Source organism: Lonchura striata, chromosome 26 (genome assembly GCF_050655825.1).
Source record: "Lonchura striata isolate lonStrDom1 chromosome 26, ASM5065582v1, whole genome shotgun sequence".
NCBI classification, from domain to species: Eukaryota; Metazoa; Chordata; class Aves; order Passeriformes; family Estrildidae; genus Lonchura; species Lonchura striata.
The window spans coordinates 789,906-810,154 of record NC_140728.1 but is presented as its reverse complement, the minus strand read 5'-3'; the positions used below and the strand labels follow the sequence as shown (position 1 = coordinate 810,154).

The following is a 20,249-nucleotide window of genomic DNA, read 5'->3' as shown; positions in this document are numbered from 1 at the left end:
TTGTTGTACAGCTATCATTTCTAATTGAGACTTCTCTAAAGTAATGGTTTCGGTTGCTTTGCCATTTAAAGGCACAGTGAATCAGCAGCTATTATTTTCGCCCCAGGAGAAGCTGATTATATTGCTGAAATGTTGTTGAAACTTTTTGTAACCTGCTATTAAAGTTACTTTATATTTTCTTCAGGTCCACCCTCTCCTACTAAAGCTGCCAAAGGAGTGAGTATTGGTGATGTATTTAACTTGTTTCTGACATGCTTTGTAATCTCATTTCCTCTGGATTTTACCCCCTATGATAACCTGCAAGATGGTTTAGCAAAACCATACCTGCTTGGTAGGCATAAATTCTTTGTCTAAGTACATGCTGTTAGAATACCCATTAAAAGGGAAACAAAATACAGTTATCTATTTTTTTCATTCCTAAAGGAAGTTTATGATCCTTTGATTCTTCTCAATCCTTGCATAGAATTAATGGACTGGTTAGTACTCCCTTCTGGACATGCTTATCTTTGGATCCATATTTTCAGCAAGTCTCTATGGAGCTGTACATTCATAGCTTGATACTCATTGCTCTTGGAATTTTGATCTTTCAGGGCATCTTTAATATACATTAGCTCAGCAAAGAATCCTTGGTCTTAATAGAACGACCTCTGATTTAATAATGCTGATATTAATGCTTATGTTTATTATGAAGGATTCTACTGTAAATTAGGCTGATGGAACACAGATACTTCTTTAAAAATGCTTCTTGTACAGAATAAATCAGGGAAATTTATGAAAACCCCATTACCAGAACATAGCTGTAACTTCTCTTTCTATCTTTATCCTGCTGTTTGAGCACAACCTTAGTTGTATCCCAGCAGTGGAATGAGACAAGCGCACATGTTCAGCATGCTCAAAGATGACTGTGCTCAATAAGATCTTCAGATTCTGTTCCTTGCAAGCATCCACCTGCCCACACTGAATAAAAAAGAGCAGAAATCCCTGCAGTTGGAGGGCCCTGGCCCTGTCAGCCTGGATCCCGTGGCAATGTGCTAAAAATAGTTTGGACTTGGGGACTGGCATTCTATTCCAGCATACATACAGCAGCAGCAGCCCACAGAGTGCTTGATGCTCAGTGGCATTAAGCAGCGTGGCAAAATAGTTCACTTAGGGCAAGTTCTTGAATTTTTAAACATACAAGAAGTGTCAAACTGCTGAATGGCTCTGGGCAGTTTCTTCTGCTCTTGGCGGAAGGGCAGATCTACATTTGTTCTGCTCTGGCTGTTGTTTAGCATGCACTGCCACGTGCCAGTTTTCCAGGCTGGGTTTCAGCCCAGAAGAAATATTTAAGAGTTATTTTGTTGCATAATTGATTGGGGATTTAGATGAGGGATCACAAGGATGTTTGGCTTGCCTCATGAACAGGAGTGTTGCAGCTGTCAGATCATGAAAAGAGAAATAGCAAGTTGTTAACGCCTCACACTATCCAAGTGTGTCCTCTTGTCCCTTATGTGTATTGCTCCAGCAAACACCTCATTCTGGGAGCACCTTTGTTGCTTGCTGGGAGGAGCTTGGCAGGGGACAGGAGGCAGTGCCTGTGGAGCAGCGTGTACTTATGGTTCTGGATTGTGGTCCAGAGTCTGGCTGGTGCCTGACAAGGATTCAGTGTCTTCTCCAAACGTGATTGGTCCTTTATGCTCCACTTCATCCCATCTGATGGTAACTACCAGCATCTGCCCATCTTCACTCCTCTCTGAGTATCAGTCACTTCAAACTCTTTCCAAGCTTAGACTCCAGCAGAAGTTCAAGTATCAGTGAGGAAGACTTTAGTACTCTGGTCAGACGTACCCACTGGAAAAGCTGTAATTTTGTTCCTTTCTTGTGATTTTCTTCCGCATGGTGTTCATTGTCTTTGCACCCACAAGTGTAGCCATGCCTTTATTTAATGTGGATTTTGCATCTGTGGGCTGTTTCAGAAGGACAAACAGGACAGTTCTGGAAGTTTGGAAGCTGTCAGCGATACCATTCCGCAGCCGATGCCCTTTCCGCCTTCTGCTGTGCGACCAGGTTCTCCTAAACTGGACCCGTCCGAAGTCTACCTGAAGTCTAAGACAATTTATGAGGACAAACGTAAGTACATCACCTTCAACTTGAAAATACTCAATTATGAAGGAATTTTTTCTTTTGCTGCATGTGCAGTAAAACTACTGAGACTTTGTTGCTAAGTTTGTGGATAAAACATTTCAAGTAATGCATAATTCCAACAGCAATCAGAAAAACAAAAAAGATAAAGTATGTTTCAGCCGTATTTTCAGTAAAACAGTTAATTGCAGAAATAATCTCAAGGATGGTTCTGAAGTAAACTGCACTAGACCTGCTTATAAAAGTAGCTGTGAGCTATGTCACAGAGTGGCTTTTATCCTGGTTTACTGCACAGATGTAGTTGAGATTTCTGCTTTGAAAATTAATTATACCATTTTGAAAAGAGGATATCAATGTATAATTGGTTACTGTGTTTTGTCACTAGAAGACTCAGAGTGTACCACCAAAGCAGAATCCTTCAAGAATCCTTCAATAATCCAAGATACCTCTTTACATGTTTTGAAATACTGTTTTTTTTTTCTTAGCTCCAAACACAAGAGATTTAGATGTTTTCCTGAGAAAACAAGAATCAGGCTTTGGTTTCCGGGTGCTTGGTGGGGATGGACCAGATCAACCTGTAAGTGAAACTGCTCACAGTTATCTCATAGTATTGCTGTTGAAGTGATCGTACTCTGTCATCCTTATTTTTAATTATCCCATCCGGGCAGTTCAGTGGTGACAAAATTGATCGATTCACTACCTGCCTTTCAGAGGTCAGGAATTGGTCCTGATTACCTTTATTTTTTTCTCCTCTTTGTGGACGCCAGTCTCCAAGGTTCCACACCCTTCCCATTACCAGCCCCATCCTTGGGCACAATTTTTTGTCAGGCCGAGGACACTGGTGGTGTTTCTACAGCTGTTGCTGTGTTTTGGAGCCCTTGGAAGGGCCATGCTGGTCCCCAGCCTTTGGCTCATTGTCAGCTGATCCCCATGGCGGCAATTCAGTCATTGGTGAGCTGTGCACAGCAGCGCATCCTGGGAAGCAGCTGAGTAGAAGGAAGAAGGAAGCAGTTGCTCCTTCTGTCAAAATTTCATTAGGCTCTTCCTTTCCTTGCAGCCCAGTGGAAAGAGGTGTGAGATGGTGACACACCCCTTTTATTCCCTGCTTCTCCCGCTGGCTATTTAAGCATGCATTGTGTTGGAGGCAGCTGGGCAAATGCCAGAGCAGACACCCCTGGATGGTCTGTTCTCCAAAGGTAGCTTTTAGGAGACTTCCCTCTATTTTCAAGCATGCATAAATTTCTCTCTGGGAAGAAGTTCCAAGACTTGTACTATATATGAGGGACCTTTCTTTAAGATGTTTAAGTGGAGAGAAAAAGCTTTTGGAATAGATCTGCATGGATTGTTTTCTGATTACAGTGAAGGAATTCAGTTTTTCCATTCCCAGCTGTGATCCAGTGTTAGCATTTTTTTTTTTTCCCTTCCTCCCTCACTAACATGCATTTAAAGTAAAGAGCAAACTCAGAGAATCTTACTTCTGTTGCCCTTTATAACATTTGTGGTGTTTGGTTTCCATAACACCCATAGCTGTTAGGAAGTGTAGAGCTGATGTCTTGAGTGATGTGTACTGCTGAGCTGCCCACTCCAGCAATACTAGCTGTTGTTACCCTTAATCTTCAATTTAATTGAAAGTGATTGTAGCATATGAAATTGAGTGTGTTGTTCTTCTCTGTATTATATTTAGTAGCACTTTTTGAGGTGGGGAGTAGGCAGAACTGTTGATGCTTGAATTCATTATCTAATTACCAAAAGCTGAGAACTGAAGCAACTTGAAATGTCAAACTGTCTATAAGCAGCTTTTCACATAAATTTGAGTTTGTTCAAAAGCTTTTATTTCTTCCCAGTCATTCTTCCTCAGTCTTGGTAAAAAAAAATAGAGTAGAATGAATGCCAGAGCTTTTGTATCATAAATGTCTAGGAAATACTATATATAATAAGTACATGGTGTGTGCTCATTTCAAAAACTGAGCTTTTTAATAAACTGGCAAACATGCTCAAGGGAGAAGAACTGACAAAAATATGGATTAAAGATATTTGAAGTATTTAGTGAATGCTTTGAGACTCCATATTGTCTCCACTGGATCAGCTTTGCAGAGTACACTTGCTGGCTGCATTTCTGCTGGAGCTGGACAGTGAAGTAATCTTTAAGAGTCTTCCCCAAAAGACCTAATCTGCACAAATTCACCTGTATTGCAACCACTGTGTGTTCTGATGAACTCATGTTCCCTTTCAAACCCCTGGACTCTGCTCACAGATTTATATTGGTGCTATAATCCCACTGGGAGCAGCGGAAAAGGACGGGAGGCTGCGTGCAGCAGATGAGCTGATGTGCATTGATGGAGTCCCTGTGAAAGGGAAGTCACACAAACAAGTTCTGGATTTAATGACCAATGCTGCACGGAACGGGCAGGTGCTGCTCACTGTCCGGAGGAAGATCTTCTTCAGTGGTAGGTGTCTTCTTGCTTAGAAAGAGCACTTAGGGCTTGTAATCGAATCCACTGAAGCTGCTCTGGAACTTAATTACTGCACTGGGGCTGAGCAGCCTGAGATTGAGGAGAGTCAGCTATAATTCTTAAATGGAGAAAAGCAGAATTGAATAGGCTTGGACTCTGTTGCTCGCTAGCTTGCACTGCTCACACAGGTAAGGCTCTGAAAATTATGATGCAGGGGTGGTTTCTTCAAACCTTTTTGCAGGTAGCAGTTAGAACAGCCATTAGTGCTATGGAAATTGCATAATAATGCAGTCTGTTTTCTCAACATCCCAGAATGGTTTGGGTTGGAAGGGACCTTAAAGCTCATTTTGTCCCATGCCCTGCCATGGGCAGGGACACCTTCCATATGCTGTATTCTCAAGTCTCTTGGCATTAGCGTGTAGGAAGATTAACTGTATTCAAACGGGAGCTGTTTCAGAGCAAGATCTTGAGATGATGGAGTTTTAGATCAGTGTCCAGATCAACACTTTAGAGAAGATTAGTCTGTGACTCCATGAGTGACAAAGCTGGGGTGGGATTTACTGCTGACAAGGACTCCCTGCTCTCACTAGCAACTGCTGTTGCCACCTCATGCTGGCACTGACAGCTGAGCTTCATGGTTGTGCTGAAGTTGATTTGTGTGATTTGTTCCTTATTTGTTGTTTGTCTATTCCCTGCAAGGGGAAAAGCAGGCAGAGGAGGAGGAGCCACAGCCTGTCCTGACACAGAATGGCTCTCCTCGGCTGAACCATGTCGACTTTGCCAGCCAGCCATGCCCAGAAGTCTACGATGTCCGTCTGCAGCGGAAGGAGAACGAAGGATTTGGTTTTGTCATACTCACCTCCAAGAACAAACCTCCTCCTGGAGGTAAGTGCCATGTCCTGGTGGCTCTGCCTCTGCCTGACCTCACGGGCTTCTCCACAGATAGCTCTTTCTGTGAAGTGCTGGTATTTCCCTCATGGTCAGCTTTCCACTTGACTGGCACAGCCCAGCTGGTTGAGTCTTGGTCTGTCTTTCTTCATATTTATGCTCTTGTTCACCCAGCTGTGACAAGAATGGGGAAAAGGAATTTATATCTCACACAACCCATACCCAAGAGTGTGCACTTGTTACAGGGCAGCATTTGGGATGTAGATATTTGTCCGGCTGTAGTGTAGTGTTTCACTAATTCATTGGCATATTAATGGAAGCATAGTTTCAACCTTGGCTTTATATTACCTAATCAGGTAAAAATTACTATTTTGGGTATCAGAGGAAGTAAAGTGTACAGTATTTGGTGGAAAACAATGAACTTGTTACCATCTGTGAGTGAGTTTGTCAAGAGAAATCATCAAATGAAAAAGTAGTCTGGTCTGATATTGCAGTTGTGAGATACGGATGCGGCTCAGGCATAGTCGTCTCTAGGAAAGGAACTGAAATCAAACTTTTTTCCTTCTACTTCTCGTAACATTTCTTCTGTTCTCCAGTCTGTCCATTCTGGCCTCATAGCTTTGGCTTCTGGAGGAGTCTTTGCAGGGTACAGTGTCACTCTGAGGTGAACTGAGGGAACCGAGCCAGGAGAGCTGGAGGAAATTTGAGACAATTATTACAAGTGCCTATTCATCTCAGAGACCAGGAAAAACTGTCAAGTCTGTACAAAGCTGATGTAGCACCTTGCTGGCCTTGCACAAGCTCCCTGTTCAGTCCTCACCTGATGGAATCAGTCCCCAGCAGGAGAAGTTTGATATATTTTTGAAGTGTGTTTAAGGGTTAATTTTTGTTTGCAAGTAAGAAGAGTTTGCCCATGCATCTGAATCTCTGTGTTACAGTGGATGGCCATAACTCTCTCTGAGCCCACACTGTGTGTGAGGGTTGATGCATGAAATGGAAAACCACATTATATATGGTAAAACCAGCTGTTTTGGTGCACTCCAGGACCACACATTCTCACTCATCCCTTTGCAGATGTGATCCATTTCCTTCCCATGTTTTCCTTCAGGCACAGCACCCTGTACATGAGAAGGCCATGCTGTTGGGTTGGCATCTCCATTCACTCACAATGAAGCATCCCTCATTATTTGCAGGTTTGTCCTGTACAAGCAGTTTCACCCTTTGGAGCAGGAGAGGAGGGACAAACACTGATCTCTGCTGTGTGGTGACCAGTGATAGGAAAGGGAATGACTGGAGCTGTGCCAGAGGAGAGTTAGGTTGAATATTAGGAAAAGCTTCTTCTCCCAGAGGGTGGTGGGGCACTTAACAGGCTCCTCAAAGAAGTGGTCACAGACTCAAAGCTGTCAGAGCTCAAGCATTGTTTGGACAACACTCTTCAGGCATAGGGTGGGATTTGTTTGGTTTTTGGGATGTCCTCCGCAGTGTCAGGAGTTGATCCTTGTGGGTCCCTCCAAATCAGCATATGTCATGATTCTGTGACTGGCAGTTCTGAGTCTATGTGATGCTTATCTGATTTGCAAATGGTAGGATTCTTGAGGCTGCCCTGTGCAGGGCCAGGAGTTGGATTTTGATCCTTGTGGATCCCTTCCCACTCAGGATATTCTATAATTCTGTGCATACTTACGGTGTTACTGTGCCTATTCGTGTTTCCTAGTGATTCCTCACAAGATCGGTCGGGTTATCGAGGGAAGCCCAGCTGACCAGTGTGGGAAGCTGAAGGTGGGTGATAGAATCTCAGCAGTAAACAGCCAGTCCATTGTGGAGCTCTCTCATGACAGCATTGTGCAGCTCATCAAGGATGCAGGCAACGTGGTCACCCTCACAGTGGTGGCTGAGGAAGGTAAGGAAGGTGCCACCAAAATACCAAAGTTGGGTATTTATCACTGCTGAAGTTTGTTGGCTTAAATGGACCTTTTGAAGATGTTTGGAAATTACGGAGAGTAAATCTTAGAATATCCTGAGTTGAGTGGGACCCGTCCTGGAAATTGAATAAGTTGGAAGCTCATGTGTTTGCTCTGGTAGAGCTGAAGGCAGCTGGGACAGAGAGAGGAGCTGCCTCAACAAGGTGATTGTACCCAAAAAGGAGCTAAAATTATTAACAACACAATGAAGAGTGAGAGAAATTCTCAAGTGTGAGAGAGAGAAAGTGCTGCTCACATAGAAACATCCTGTCTGGATCTTGTATTCTTCAGCGAAAGAGAAATGACCCCTCAGGGGTCTGCAGCAGCCACAGGATCATGCTTAGTGAGAAAATCTCTCCCCAGCTCAGGCGCCCAGCTCCTGCTGTTGCAGGTGCTGCCAGTGCTCTGTTACCAATGGGTGCTGCCAGGATCCTCTCTCCCTGCCCTAAGGCCACAGGGACTCCTGCTTTCCAAATGTCTCCATTTAAGCCATGAGTTTTTGCTTTTTTTTTTAGCTTTTTTTGTGTTTTGCATTGTTAAAACACACAAATTCCCTAATGCTGCATCCCTGCAGCAGAAACATTCTGCAGTTCTGTCTGCCAAAGCTCCCCTTTGGAAAAAGGTCACATCCCTTTTCCACATCACACGGGAAAAAAGCCTTGACAGGGTTTTTTTGCCAATCTTGCACCTGCAAAACCTGCTGTGTCACCTGAGCAGCAGAGTGAGTCCTGGGGACTACAAAGTCCCATCTTCGGAGGCTGTGACTTAATGACAGCTCCCATGTACCGCTGCATGCATGTTGAAAATAGCAGGCTCCAGCACGGTGTAGATGAATGGAGGCAGAGATCTCTGAAGTTTGCTCTTGGGGAAAGAGGTTTATTGGGGGTGCAGAAGGTTCTGCCTCGTGCTCCCAGACGCAGCACATGGCGAGGCTCCAAGAGGTGGAGGAGGGGAGAGACAAAAGGATGCTCTAGGAGAGGGGAAACTCCAAGAGGGGGGAGGAGGTTCCAAGAGGGCGTGTGCCCCTCGAAGCCCCCTTTTTCAAGGAGCTTCAAGGTGGGCTGGAACAAGGCTCGGGCCAGTGGGGTTACAGGCACTTGATGTTTTAGGGAGGGTACAGGTGCGGGGTGAACAATACATCTTTTGGGGGGTGAGATGGAACAGTCCACTTGACTCCAGGACCCATCCACAGGCAGGGGCGCCGTCCGGCCAGCTGGGAGAACCATTCTAATCCTGGCTGCATTATCTATGGATAATCGTATTTATTTATCTTCCGCAACACATGCACTGTGGTATTATTTCTAAAGAAAAACGTAAATACGTAAAATCCAGTAATTTGAAGAGAAAAGCTGTTTTCCTGCCCTGCATTTTTCTTGAATGCTGCTTACGGGTTTAATTAAACTCCCTGTCATTATTTTGTCAGAAAGTTGACTTTCTTCACCTTTGAAATAAGAAGTACCGAGAGCCAGGCTGTGAATAAAGCCAGCAGATGAGTCTCTAATTTCACGTTCATTGCAAATATTTAATGTGTCATCTCAGCCTGTAACACAGAATTTCAAAAGACTAAATGTTCCTTTTTATTAATGCTTGAAGTAGAGAGACCTCTATAAGTTGTTATTTTTCTATTAAGATTTTTATTTTTATCAAATCTGGCATATTCCAGTTTGAAGGGACACACTTTCAAAGCAGTTGCCATGGGTTATGTTTATAAAGCAACTGAAGCTTGAGTTGGTTGAATTAGATCTATTTTCTCTGCAGCTTTTAGTCATCAAATCCAGACCAGTTTGGATTGGAAGACCTGAAAGTCCATTGGGCTGCCATGGTCAGGAACACCATCCACTTGTTTTCAAAATAAGTTTTCTGAGTATCATATTTCTACTCTTTATTTGTGTATGACCTTACATGGACTTTGTGTAAAAACCTTTCCCACTGCCTCAGTTACAGATTTGGAGCCAAAATACAGAGATAAAAACAGAACTTGAGGGGACTCAGCAAAGAGAGGAAAGAACCACTCAGTAGCAGGTGGTAAAACCAGAGAAAAGATCAGACAGTAAAAATCTGTAGCTCAGAGGAGCTGGAGTTGGCATGTTTCAGATATAAAGAAATTTGTGACAATGAAGGAGAAAGAAGCAGAACCAGTTCCACTGGAGTGGGAATATATCTCCACTTTAAAATTCCCCTTGATGTAGCTAAATAAATAGTTTAGCTCACAGTAGAGCCTGTGTAGTGGGGGAATCCAGCATAGATGTTGGTGAGTCAGGGCTTCAGACACTCAGGAAGAGAGCTGAGCCTCACAGGGCTGGTTCACACCCAGGAAAATCCAGGATCCAGCTCCAAAAACACAAAATGCCCTTTTTTGCTGGAAGCTGTTGAGCCTCACAAGGCAGAAACCCTGACAGAGTTTGCTCTTCCCCAGCTTTGTCTTCTGAGAGTGGCAAAAAGATCTCTGCCTGGTCTCCTTCTCTCCCCCCAGTCTTTCACACGCACGCCTTTGATCTTTGCTTTTCATGGGAATAAATTAATTCCCTTCATGCACCAGAAGAGATTCTTCAACATTTTTCACAAAAGCAGGAGCCTGTCAGCTTTTGTCATGTATTAGCTGGGAACACATGAGAGGAGGCTGCAGAGAAGGCTGCAGGATTTGTACAAACAGATGGCGATTTTCTTGCCTATGCTTCTAAATTAAAAATCTGAGCATAAACCAAGAGTAAAAAATGACGTTTTCTCTCTATAGAGAAAAACCTCTTTAAGGCATGTCATGAGAACAGCACCAAGCAGATGTGTGGAGGGCTCAGGAGGTCTCACATACATGAGAAATTCAGTGTAATACACTTTAAATTTCTCTTCCCTTAACATTCCTGAGCGCTTTTTTTTGTATTTTAGTGGAATTTGTTTGTTCATAATTAAGAAATGCAGTGATCTGCTGCACCTAATGGGGCTGGAACAATCTCTAGTTTTGGTGCTGAGAATGATTGTTTTTTAACCCTTTCAGGGAAAAGGAGTTAATAGTTTATATTTCAGCACAAAAGTCCATCGTGGGCCACTGCTTGCCATTCAGGTTCCAGTTAAGAGGCAGCTTTTTGCATAGATTTTGCTTCTTTATTCTTAAGTAAGAGTGTCATTTTTGTATCCTGAAACACGAGGCTTTTTCCAGAAATGCGCTGGATTTATTGTAAAGTGCACACTAACAGTATTTTTCCTGGAGGGGAAAATAATAGGAATTATTTTATTAAAACTTTTTTTTTTACTTAGCTTTTGGGAGAAGGCAAAAAACTTTAACATTCCCCTTGATTGCCTGCCAGCGAACACCTTCTCCCAAGAGACCAGTTCCTCACTGGGCAATGGAAAACTCTGTTGGGCCTTAAATGAGTTGGCAATTTACCTTTATTGGATGGGGCCTTCACCTCTAAATCCCTATTTCTCCTGCAGATCCTCATTCCCTTACCTTTACAGAAGACTATTACTCAAATGGACATTCTTAAAAAATCTTACGATAATGAGTATCTGAACCAATTTCATGGATCTGATCAGCCCTGATCCCCTCTGGCATTTATCAAGTTGCAAACAGGCTAAAACCCTTCTATTCGTGTCAGGATCCATACAATTGTGTTGGTATTTCCAGAGGGAAAGCAGGGTAAAAGAGTAAAAGTAAGGACTGGAATTCCTAAGAATTTATTCCATGGAACTGAGGAGCTGTACTTGTGTCCCTGGCTTGGAAAATCCTCTGTCTGTTGTGCCCACGTGAGCTTGGCTCAAGGTGTCGCAGCTGTGGTTCCTTGGGAACAGTAGCCCCAGCAGTGGTGGTGACCATTGTCCTGGCTGCGGATTTGTGAACTCGTGACTGTTGATTTTGTTTGGATTCTAGAGCAACGTGGTCCTCCATCAGGAACAAACTCAGCCAGGCAGAGCCCGGCCCCACAGCACCGACCACTGGGATTGGCACCGATCAACCCTGACAGGTTGGGAAAAGGGGCTGGGAATGGTGAGAAAAGCTTAGCCAGAAGGATTGATGTGAAGGCAACATCCATGTCCTTTCACCTTTCCGTAGGGGAGCTACAGAAGGTGAAGCTGGAAAAGAAGTTTCTAATAGTTACCGGCTGTCCTGGCCCGAGCACAAGCACATGGCACAGTTGGATGCTGCTTCAGGTGTTGGCAGCCGTCATTCCCAGGTAGAAAAATCCATCCAGAGGGTGTGGAGACATGGGGAATACTCATCCATCAAGGCACTGCTGGCATTGCCACAGAGTTCTCAAAAGCAGAATGTTAAAACATTTCCCTGTTGGATACAGGTAGAACAGTAGAACATTGTGTATAAAAATGTACTGAAGTGTCTCACAGAATGTTTTTGCTCATGTTTTAAATGTGATTATCTCCTCAGGGAAGTTGAACACTTATTATAGTTATGAAAGAAACACAAAATGCTTGTTATGGAGTGACTACACAAGAATTCTTTCTTCAAGAATTTTCAACCTTTCTTCAAGAATTTTGTGCCTATCTCAGAAGGAAAGATTTTCTGAATGTTTGTACTTAGATTAAAACCATTACCCTGAGTCACCCCAGAGCTGGGATGAATGCTGTTGAAATGCTCAAAATGTAGAAATATTGTAATGTTTTTCTAGAAAAACAGAAGGTTAAATCTGCCTACAGGTCCTTATCTCTCTTTAATTTTTTTTTCCCCCATCCCCTCTGACTTCCTGCACAGAATGCTGGCTGTTTCCCAGTGGAGTTGGAAAGGGGCCCTCGAGGGTTTGGATTCAGCCTCCGAGGAGGAAAGGAATACAACATGGGCTTATTCATCCTCCGTCTGGCTGAGGATGGGCCAGCAGTCAAGGATGGGAGAGTCCATGTAGGTTTGCCTTCTCTAATCAATTTGTTGATGCAGTTGATACATTAATTTACCAAGAGTGGCAACAAACTTGGATTTTCACAAGCACAGGGTCCCAGAACAGCATCTGGGCCTTTGCCCTTCTTCCAGCTGTCCCTGTGGCCATGGACTTTTGGATGAGAAATCCATTAACAGCTCTGGCTGTCCCAAAGGGATTGTCCGCTTTGCTGGGTTACAGTAGCATCCCTGGGTATGAGCAGCAGGTACTCATGGGTATTTTAGGAGCCCCCAACAATAGATAGCAGAATGCACCAGAGACCTGGGAGGAGAATCACTGTCCGAGTCAATTAATTTTTAAGGAATGTTTGTGTGTACATTGTGCTGTTGTTGTTCTATGCCATTTCTGGAGATACAATCCTGATTTCTTCCCAAATATTATGTGAATTCTTGCCTTTCTGTAAGGAATTCACTCTCAAATATTGTAGTAAAAGCACAATACATGGGTACAACAGAAGGAACAATGGTAAGCGAGACTCTCTGGCTACTGCCCAGGGTTGGATTTTCAGCGGCTGGAGCATTGAGGTGAGCCAGGTGCCCATGAGATGCCATCCCTTGCAGTCCTTGTGCTTCCTTGTTGCTGGCATGTGGCTCTGCCTATCTTTGTCCTGTATTTGCAGAATGGGGCTGGCACAGATGCTTGCTTTGAGGCTTAATTGGATGTGGAATTCTTAGTATTCTTAACGTCTCTTATCCTGTTCTTCACAGTAATTAGCATTTTTCCCCCACATGCTTGAGAGACAACACATGTATAGCATTCAGTGCTAATATTTTTTCTCATAGTCCTCCTTCAAGTGCTGTCACACTGAGCTCCAGGGATTTGCTTTTTGGGCAAAGCAACCAAAATTGTTCCGCCCAGAGAAGAGGAGCTGGAAGTCAGACTTCACCAGGGTCTGCAGCTTCCACCCGAGGGGCAGGACCAGTGGCAGGCCCTGGGGGAACTGCTGGAGCTGTGTCAGGGGAGGGTTATGTTGGATATTGGGAAAAGGTTCTTCCCTCTGAGGGTGGTCAGGTAGTGGAATAGGCTACCCCAGGGGATGGTCACAGCCCCAAGGCTGACAGAGCTCAAAGAGTGTTTGGACAATGCTTTCAGGCACAGGATGGTTTTGTTTGGGTGTTGTGTGCAGAGCCACATCTTTGATCTTCCCGTCCTTGACACTAAGCCCCTTCCAGTGCTGGCATATGCCAAGTCCCTGGCCCAGCCCAGAGCGTGGATGGGCTGAGCTCACCCAGCCTGAGGTCATTCACACTTTTCATTTCTTGTCATCTGGATGTGGTGTCTCTTTCTGGTTGTACTTGAACAGTGTGAGGACGAACTTCTCATCCAGCTAGCTGAGCTGTCCCAGTGTGTCTCAGTCCCAGCTTGTCCATGAGGAGCCAGCAGTGACTTCCTTTGGTCCTTTGGCAGAGTGACTTCAACAAAGCCTAGGAAGGCTCTTTAAGCTGCTAATGTTAAACACCGGTGACATCTGTTGGCTGCTGTGTGCATTGCCAGATAGGCTTCTACTCCCTGTTTTCCCCATTTCCCTTCCCAATTTTGCTTAATAGAGAACTGTTTTTGGGGTATGCTATTCCAGCAGCCAGAGAAGTTAGCACTGGCCGAAATTAACCTGCCCAGTACCTGTGAGAGTTGTTTACTGGCTCTGAAACCTCACTGTGGATCTGTCCAACCTGAAATAATGATTCCTTTCCCTAAGTCAAACCTGTTTGTGTGGTTCTCAGCTTGGCAGTGGGTGTAGGGAAGGTGCCATGTCCTCCCCTGGATAAGGTGACCTCAGATAGGTGTGATGCGGGTGATCCATGTGCTTGTTCCCTCTACAGCGTGATCCAGAATCAATGAAAATATATTCAAGCACATCCTGTATCTGCCTCATCACTTGTAAATAAATAGAAGATGTGGTTAAGATCTCTGGAACTTTTTCCTGAGCAGACAACCTCCATGCACCTCTGAACCCCCAGACCCTGGAGTCACATCCTGCTTGTCATCCATGGAATGGTGTCACTAATGCCCACTGTATTTTAGCACAAGAAGGAAAACAGAAGCATCTGCCTCTGTTATTTTTTCTTTCTAAATTAAAAACCAGTTCACAGCATCAGAGAGTCCCAAAGACTAATCTGCTGCTCTTTTTTCCTCAGGTTGGTGACCAAATTGTGGAAATTAATGGAGAACCTACCCAAGGAATCACTCACACACGAGCCATTGAGCTGATTCAGGCTGGAGGAAATAAAGTTTTGCTGCTGCTGAGACCAGGGACTGGACTGATACCAGATCACAGTACGTTGTCTCAAGGGCTGTTTGGTGTTGAGGCTGCAAGGCAGGGAAGTAAAGTGGGATAAGGAGATTCTGCTGCTTGTTCACTGCAGTAGTTGGCAGTTGCCTTTGTGACAGCTGTGCTTTTATTACTGAAATAAATTAAAAATTAAAATGTAAAAATTGAAAAATAAAATTATATACTTTCAAATACAAGGATTATTTGGGGGAAATTAACACATGACAGTACATAGAAGTATTGCACAATCTGAAATTATTCCATATTTCTAATTAGTTTCTCAGCTCTGTCCAAGCTAATCAAGTTTTTCTATAAAAATATTCTGATAACCCTGATTGCCTTTTAAATGAAAATTTTCTGTGCTACAGTATTGTTAAAAGTTTGTTTCTGTACATATTTATTTCTGGTTTTAGCCTTCTAAATTATGAAATGCTTTGTTTTTCAAAGCCAAAACTTCTTTAGGAAGCAGGAAAGGGACAACTTCACTCTCCAAAGGCATTCAGTTTGATTCAAGGTGATTTCTGTGTCTACAAAAAGAAACCACAACTCTGTAGGCCAGAAAAGAAAAAAACAAACCCAAAAAAGCCAGGAAGGGCAGCAGAGCAAATGTTTGCAGGAACCAGAGATTTCAGAACTGATGACTTTGCGTCTGACTCAGTTCCAAGACTGCAAATCAGAGACTTTTGGCAGCGGCAGCATTTTAAAGCAAAGAACATAAAATTTTCTAAATATACATTTTAGTCTTTGTAAGCCCTGATGCTGACACCAAGGTGCTGATGGTTAAATTTCCTAAATTGTAGGGTCACTTTTTCTGATAAGGAGCTTTTCAGTCACAGTGACCCAAGCTTATCCTTTCAAAATCCCAAACACACAGTTTGAGCTATCAAAATACTTTTTGTGTTCAGTCACTTACTGGCATTCACTCAAAGGGTAAAATCTGCTCAGAACTGTCTCAATTTCTTTCCTCCTGAAAGCTAGAAAAGGGTCCTGAGCATCACTACTGACCCTGCCGGTCGCAGAAATTCCCTGAGCTTTGAAGGAGAAAGAGAATCAGACAAAAGGGAACCTCTGGAACATGTCCAAGCCAGCACTTTTGTCTAGAGTGGGGCCTGGGATGAGGTGAAGGAAGTAGTGGAGTGGGGAAGGGTTTATGGCCTCTTGCCTTGCTGTTAATCCCACATTTCTGATTGAGATCTTGCTTGCTGTACTCTGATTTTTTTTTTTTTTTTTTGGTATGTACTTCTGGGCTTTTTCTCTTCCTCCTTCAGGTTTGGCTCCTTCCAGTCTGTGTCCCTACGTGAAACCTGAGCAACATTAAGGGCTTTCAGTGCTTTTCTTGGTTTTTCCTTAAAGACTTGGTAAATCTGCATATCTTGTTTCATCTCTTCCTATTTTTAAAGTGCAAAGCTATGAATAACCCAAACTTTTCACTGTTTCAGATTCCTGTAGGAATAACAGTTCTAGTTTGTTAGGTTTTATTAAAAAATGTAGGTTAGGGACTTTTTAATTTGAAATTTTGCTGTGTAGGCTCTCGAATTGTTTTGATACAAGACCATATCAGTCCTGCAGGGATCCAGCATTCTGAGAATTAGATATTTTTTTTCCAAAATCACATCCTCAGGGTTGTTATGGAACAATACAATACAGAAATCTGGCTAAATAAAGCTTTGAAAGTATGTCATTCCATAATGTTTTTTGAATTGAACTCAGTAGTTTGCTGATTATTACTTCTTATGTATTAAATTAAATCTCTTGCCATTTGCTTCCAGGTGATTGGGATAGCTCCAATCCTGCTTCATCAAATGTAATATATGAAGAACAGTCACCATTATTATCTTCATCTTCCCATTCTGCTTCCCCATCTGAAGTGTGTTATTTAGCAGTACCAGGAGAAGCTTTAACCAGAGTTCAGCTGTCTGAGGAACTGGAACAAGCAGAGAACACTGTGCCTGACAAGTTAAGCACTTTAACTGAAAACCTGTGTGAGAGGAAGCCTCAGTCTTATCCCCAGAGAACAAAGAACAGATGGGAATGTCCCTCAAGTCCTGGGTTTGGAATCACTAAAGGTACTTCAGAAGCAGAGACCAGAAAGGACAGACCTGCCAGTCCAGCAAAGTCAGGGGCTGCTGAAGGATACCCTCAAATGGGATTCCACAGCCCCAGGAAAGGGGATTCTGAGAAAAGCAATCTCTCACATAAATCTGACAGTTCCAGGAGTGAGAGTAAAACCACAGGAAAAGAGATGAAGAATAGTGACAAAAAGGAGTCTTCCCGTGGAAATCGAGGAAGGTCAGCAAGTCCCCAAAGACATCTCGGCAAGCCAGGAAGTACAGAAACAGTGGGAAGGATCCAAACATCCCGTTCTGTTGAGCAGTTGAAAGGTGGGAATGATAAACCAGAAGTCACCAGGAAAGAGATGAAGCAGAAGACCCTGGGAAAGACAGAAGGGTGTTCTGCAGACCAACATTACCCGGTGTTTGGTGGGGATAACCTTCTGTTCAGGGAATCTAGGAGAAATGCCTCTGAGGATGATTTATTAACCAAGTCCAATTCTGGAGACGTAGGTTCCAGCAGATTCAAAACCTCCAGCCTTTCCAATATCCCATTGCTATCCATGGAGAAACAAAGGAGGGCAGAAACACAGGAAGTTCTTACGCTGAACAGACACCATGGAGAGAGACACGTGAAGCTGCCCAATGAAACCAAAGATGGAACTTCCCAGCTTGAGAGGAGTTCTCCAGTAAGGAGAACACTGGTAACTCCCGGGCCGTGGAGGGTCCCCAGTGGCTGTAAGGGCACCCCAGTGCCTGGAAAATGGTTGTGACTGACTGAGAGACAGTGTTTTTTAGAACATGTTTTGGTCAATTTTCCAGTAAGGGTAATTTAAAGCATTGTTTTTTCTCACACAGTTTTGGTTTTTTTTTTTTTTTTTTTTTTTTTTTTTTTTTTTTTCCTCAGAAACTGGTTAAAGGGGGGGAAAGTATTTCACTTGTTTTTAAATTATCTAAGCTCCATGAAGGACTTTCAGATTGCTTCAGTGAAACCCTTCCATGAGCTGTGGTCCCCAAGTCCCTTTGCAGGCCATGTCTGCTGCTCCCAGTGTTGCACTGCTGCAGCTTCCCTGAGTATTGTGAACTCTGAACAAAGTTATTTAATGCCTCTATTGCTAATGTGATCCTGACTCACCTCCTGTTCTTGTGCCAAGCTATTTACTGTAACCAGTCAATCTAACCCTTCCCACATGGGTTCCAGTCAGAGACAAGGCAGGTTTGGGCTGAAGTGGGTGTTTTCTCCAGAGCAGGTTGCATGTTTGCATCAGGAAACCGCCGTGTTCTTGCTGGGTCAGGGAGAACACGGGTGAGTTGGTTCTCTCAGTTTCAGGGCAGCAAATGAGCTGCTGATGCTGCTCAGTTCTTATGTTTCCTGGAATTTTTATACCTAATACAAAACCCTGTAGCTAAATATGGTATTTGACATTATTTTGTAATTTTGCTTTTTCTGACACAGCAGAATCACTTTAGTTCCTTGATTCACAGGGAGTTGGGCTGCAAACATCCGTGAGAGGAAAGAAAACTCTGGGTTTTGTTAAATAACACAATTCCTTTGGTTTCACTCATGGTACCGTGACACCCTCAGCCTTAGTGTGGAGGTCATACTGAAGTCCCATCTTTAATTATTTAATGCTAGTTAGGAATTGGGTTTTTTTTCCCCTCTGTAGAGGTAAAAACTGACCTTTAGGACAGATTCAGCTACCAGAGCAGCTTTTTCAGTGAAATTCTTGCCTGTGTATTTTAGAACTCTCCCCTATTTTCTATGGATATGTGATCAAGGAGTGTTGATGACAAACAGGATACAGGAGACACCATCTATAGTTTGGGCTGGCAGAGATGTTTTAAAGAGGGATGTTACCACCAGAACCTACTGACACATCACAAGAACAATAGAAATGAAGGAGTTTATTTTATTCACAGTTTTAGTGATTATTTCCTGACATCTGAGATTTTCAATGACTGCAGAAAAGTGGTGAAAGGAGGCCCTTGGTCCAGTTTGCCAGAGAAAAGAGTATTGAGCTTTACTTACTTAAAATTCAAACATGATATGCTTTTTGCAAGTGAATATCTCATTTTGGCTTTGAAACATTAAAAGTTTTTGAAGGCTGACAAAGCACGGTGAGGCAGTTCTGAGTGGAATTCTTCACAAGTACAGCTCAAACAGCTTTTAAACAGACTTTGGGAATTCAAAAGGCTTTAAAGCAGCTCTAAACCATGCTCACCTGCTCGACACCAGGTGAGCCACTGACACAGGGTTGTTGCGTAGCATAACATGTACGAATACTCCCTGAGTGGAATATGACTGTGAAATATTTAATACTCTGAAGTAGTCTGTGTAGATATTGCCCTGTGTTCTTCCCCAGAGGTTGGTTGATGTTGAGCTGTGTACACTTGGCCTGACCACTAAGTACAGTGACAAGTCCAGTCCTTTAATTCCAGATGAATTTAGCCCCACTGAAATTATTTCCCTGCCATCAATTCCTCTCTATTTTTCTATATGTTCATGTGACCTGATAATGTCTTACCTGTATGTGATTTCTCCTTCCATAACCCTTGTATCTGTACTTCCTGTATCATACTTAGCCATGTGGCCTTGGAATGCTACGCAATGTATGGATGTACTGGGTGTAAATGTTTATATATTGTACAGCACCTTTATACAGACTTCTGAGGTTCTGACTAGAGACCTGTAAATCGCTCATTATTTTTTATATATATATTAAAAACAAACTCCAGTTCATGGGCTATTGGTTCTGCACTGTCTAAACCAGGTTCTTGCTTGGCTTTCAGGGCTGTGATGCAGGGCAGCACAAGTTTGAGGTGGGGCATCTTGGGTCTGGGACACATCCTTCGCCGTTCGGATTTTTTGCAGGCAGCTGCCCCCTCAGAGCCACTGGCCCCTGAACACGAGCGCTGGCCCTGTGAAACTGAAGTCACTAGTCCACATTCCTGATGTCAGTTTGCAGCAGGTGTTTGGCATTGTCCTGGAAATGAGAATTGTATTTTGCTGCAGCTTTGGTCAGGCAGATATGGAGTGCCCCTCCCTTTTCTCACCTCGTCCCCTCAGCCCTGTTCCTCTCGGTCCCTGTCTCCCCCTCTCACCCTGTCTGTTCTTCCAGCCCACCTTGCCCCTCTCCTGCCCTCTCTCCACCCGTCACTCCTCTCCATCCCGCCCCTGCCCATCCCTCACTGCCCCCACCGCCCACCTCTGGCTCCCTGCAGCCCCACATGGGAGCCCGAACTCGTGGGGATACTGCAGCCCTGGATGGAGGACAGCACCGAAATAAAACAGGCAGGGACGACGTCTGTGGGCTGCACGCTGCTGTGGGAATCTGTGGCACTGATGATTCCGAGATCGTAGAAAGTCTCTGAGCCCCACAGCGAAAGAATGGTCATAATTAGTCTCTGCTGGTTTTCAAATTTGTTTATTCTGTTTATCTCTAACATGTTCTGCTGCCCTGCCCAGCTCTGTCCTGCAGGGCAGCGTGTGGGGCTCTGCCCTCAGTGGGATGTGACAAACATTAAATACCAGAAACTCCCTGGGCTGGATTTACAAGAACGTGCCAATATCTGTCACCTACGTTGGACAGTGTGTCCCCAGCCTGAACCAACAGAAAAATGCC

The 20,249-nt window shown here is 43.7% G+C and overlaps 1 protein-coding gene across 5 annotated transcripts in view; it reads left to right on the top strand.

Moving 5' to 3' along the window:
- Positions 1-19,366, top strand: part of MAGI3 (membrane associated guanylate kinase, WW and PDZ domain containing 3) — a 55,586-nt gene extending 36,220 nt beyond the window's left edge. For 4 of the 5 annotated variants that reach the window (XM_077789098.2, XM_085561038.1, XM_085561037.1 and 1 more), the window contains 11 exons: positions 185-216; positions 1,956-2,109; positions 2,607-2,698; positions 4,376-4,568; positions 5,274-5,459; positions 7,177-7,362; positions 11,289-11,382; positions 11,472-11,592; positions 12,126-12,269; positions 14,442-14,580; positions 16,345-19,366. In XM_077789098.2, the coding sequence (XP_077645224.2) occupies positions 185-216; positions 1,956-2,109; positions 2,607-2,698; positions 4,376-4,568; positions 5,274-5,459; positions 7,177-7,362; positions 11,289-11,382; positions 11,472-11,592; positions 12,126-12,269; positions 14,442-14,580; positions 16,345-17,399 (2,396 nt within the window). In that variant the 3' untranslated portion in view covers positions 17,400-19,366. Of the gene's footprint in view, positions 1-184; positions 217-1,955; positions 2,110-2,606; positions 2,699-4,375; positions 4,569-5,273; positions 5,460-7,176; positions 7,363-11,288; positions 11,383-11,471; positions 11,593-12,125; positions 12,270-14,441; positions 14,581-15,843; positions 15,934-16,344 lie in introns of all 5 variants that reach the window. The other variant, XM_021539518.4, reaches the window with a different exon arrangement.
- The last annotated feature ends 883 nt before the right edge of the window (positions 19,367-20,249 follow it).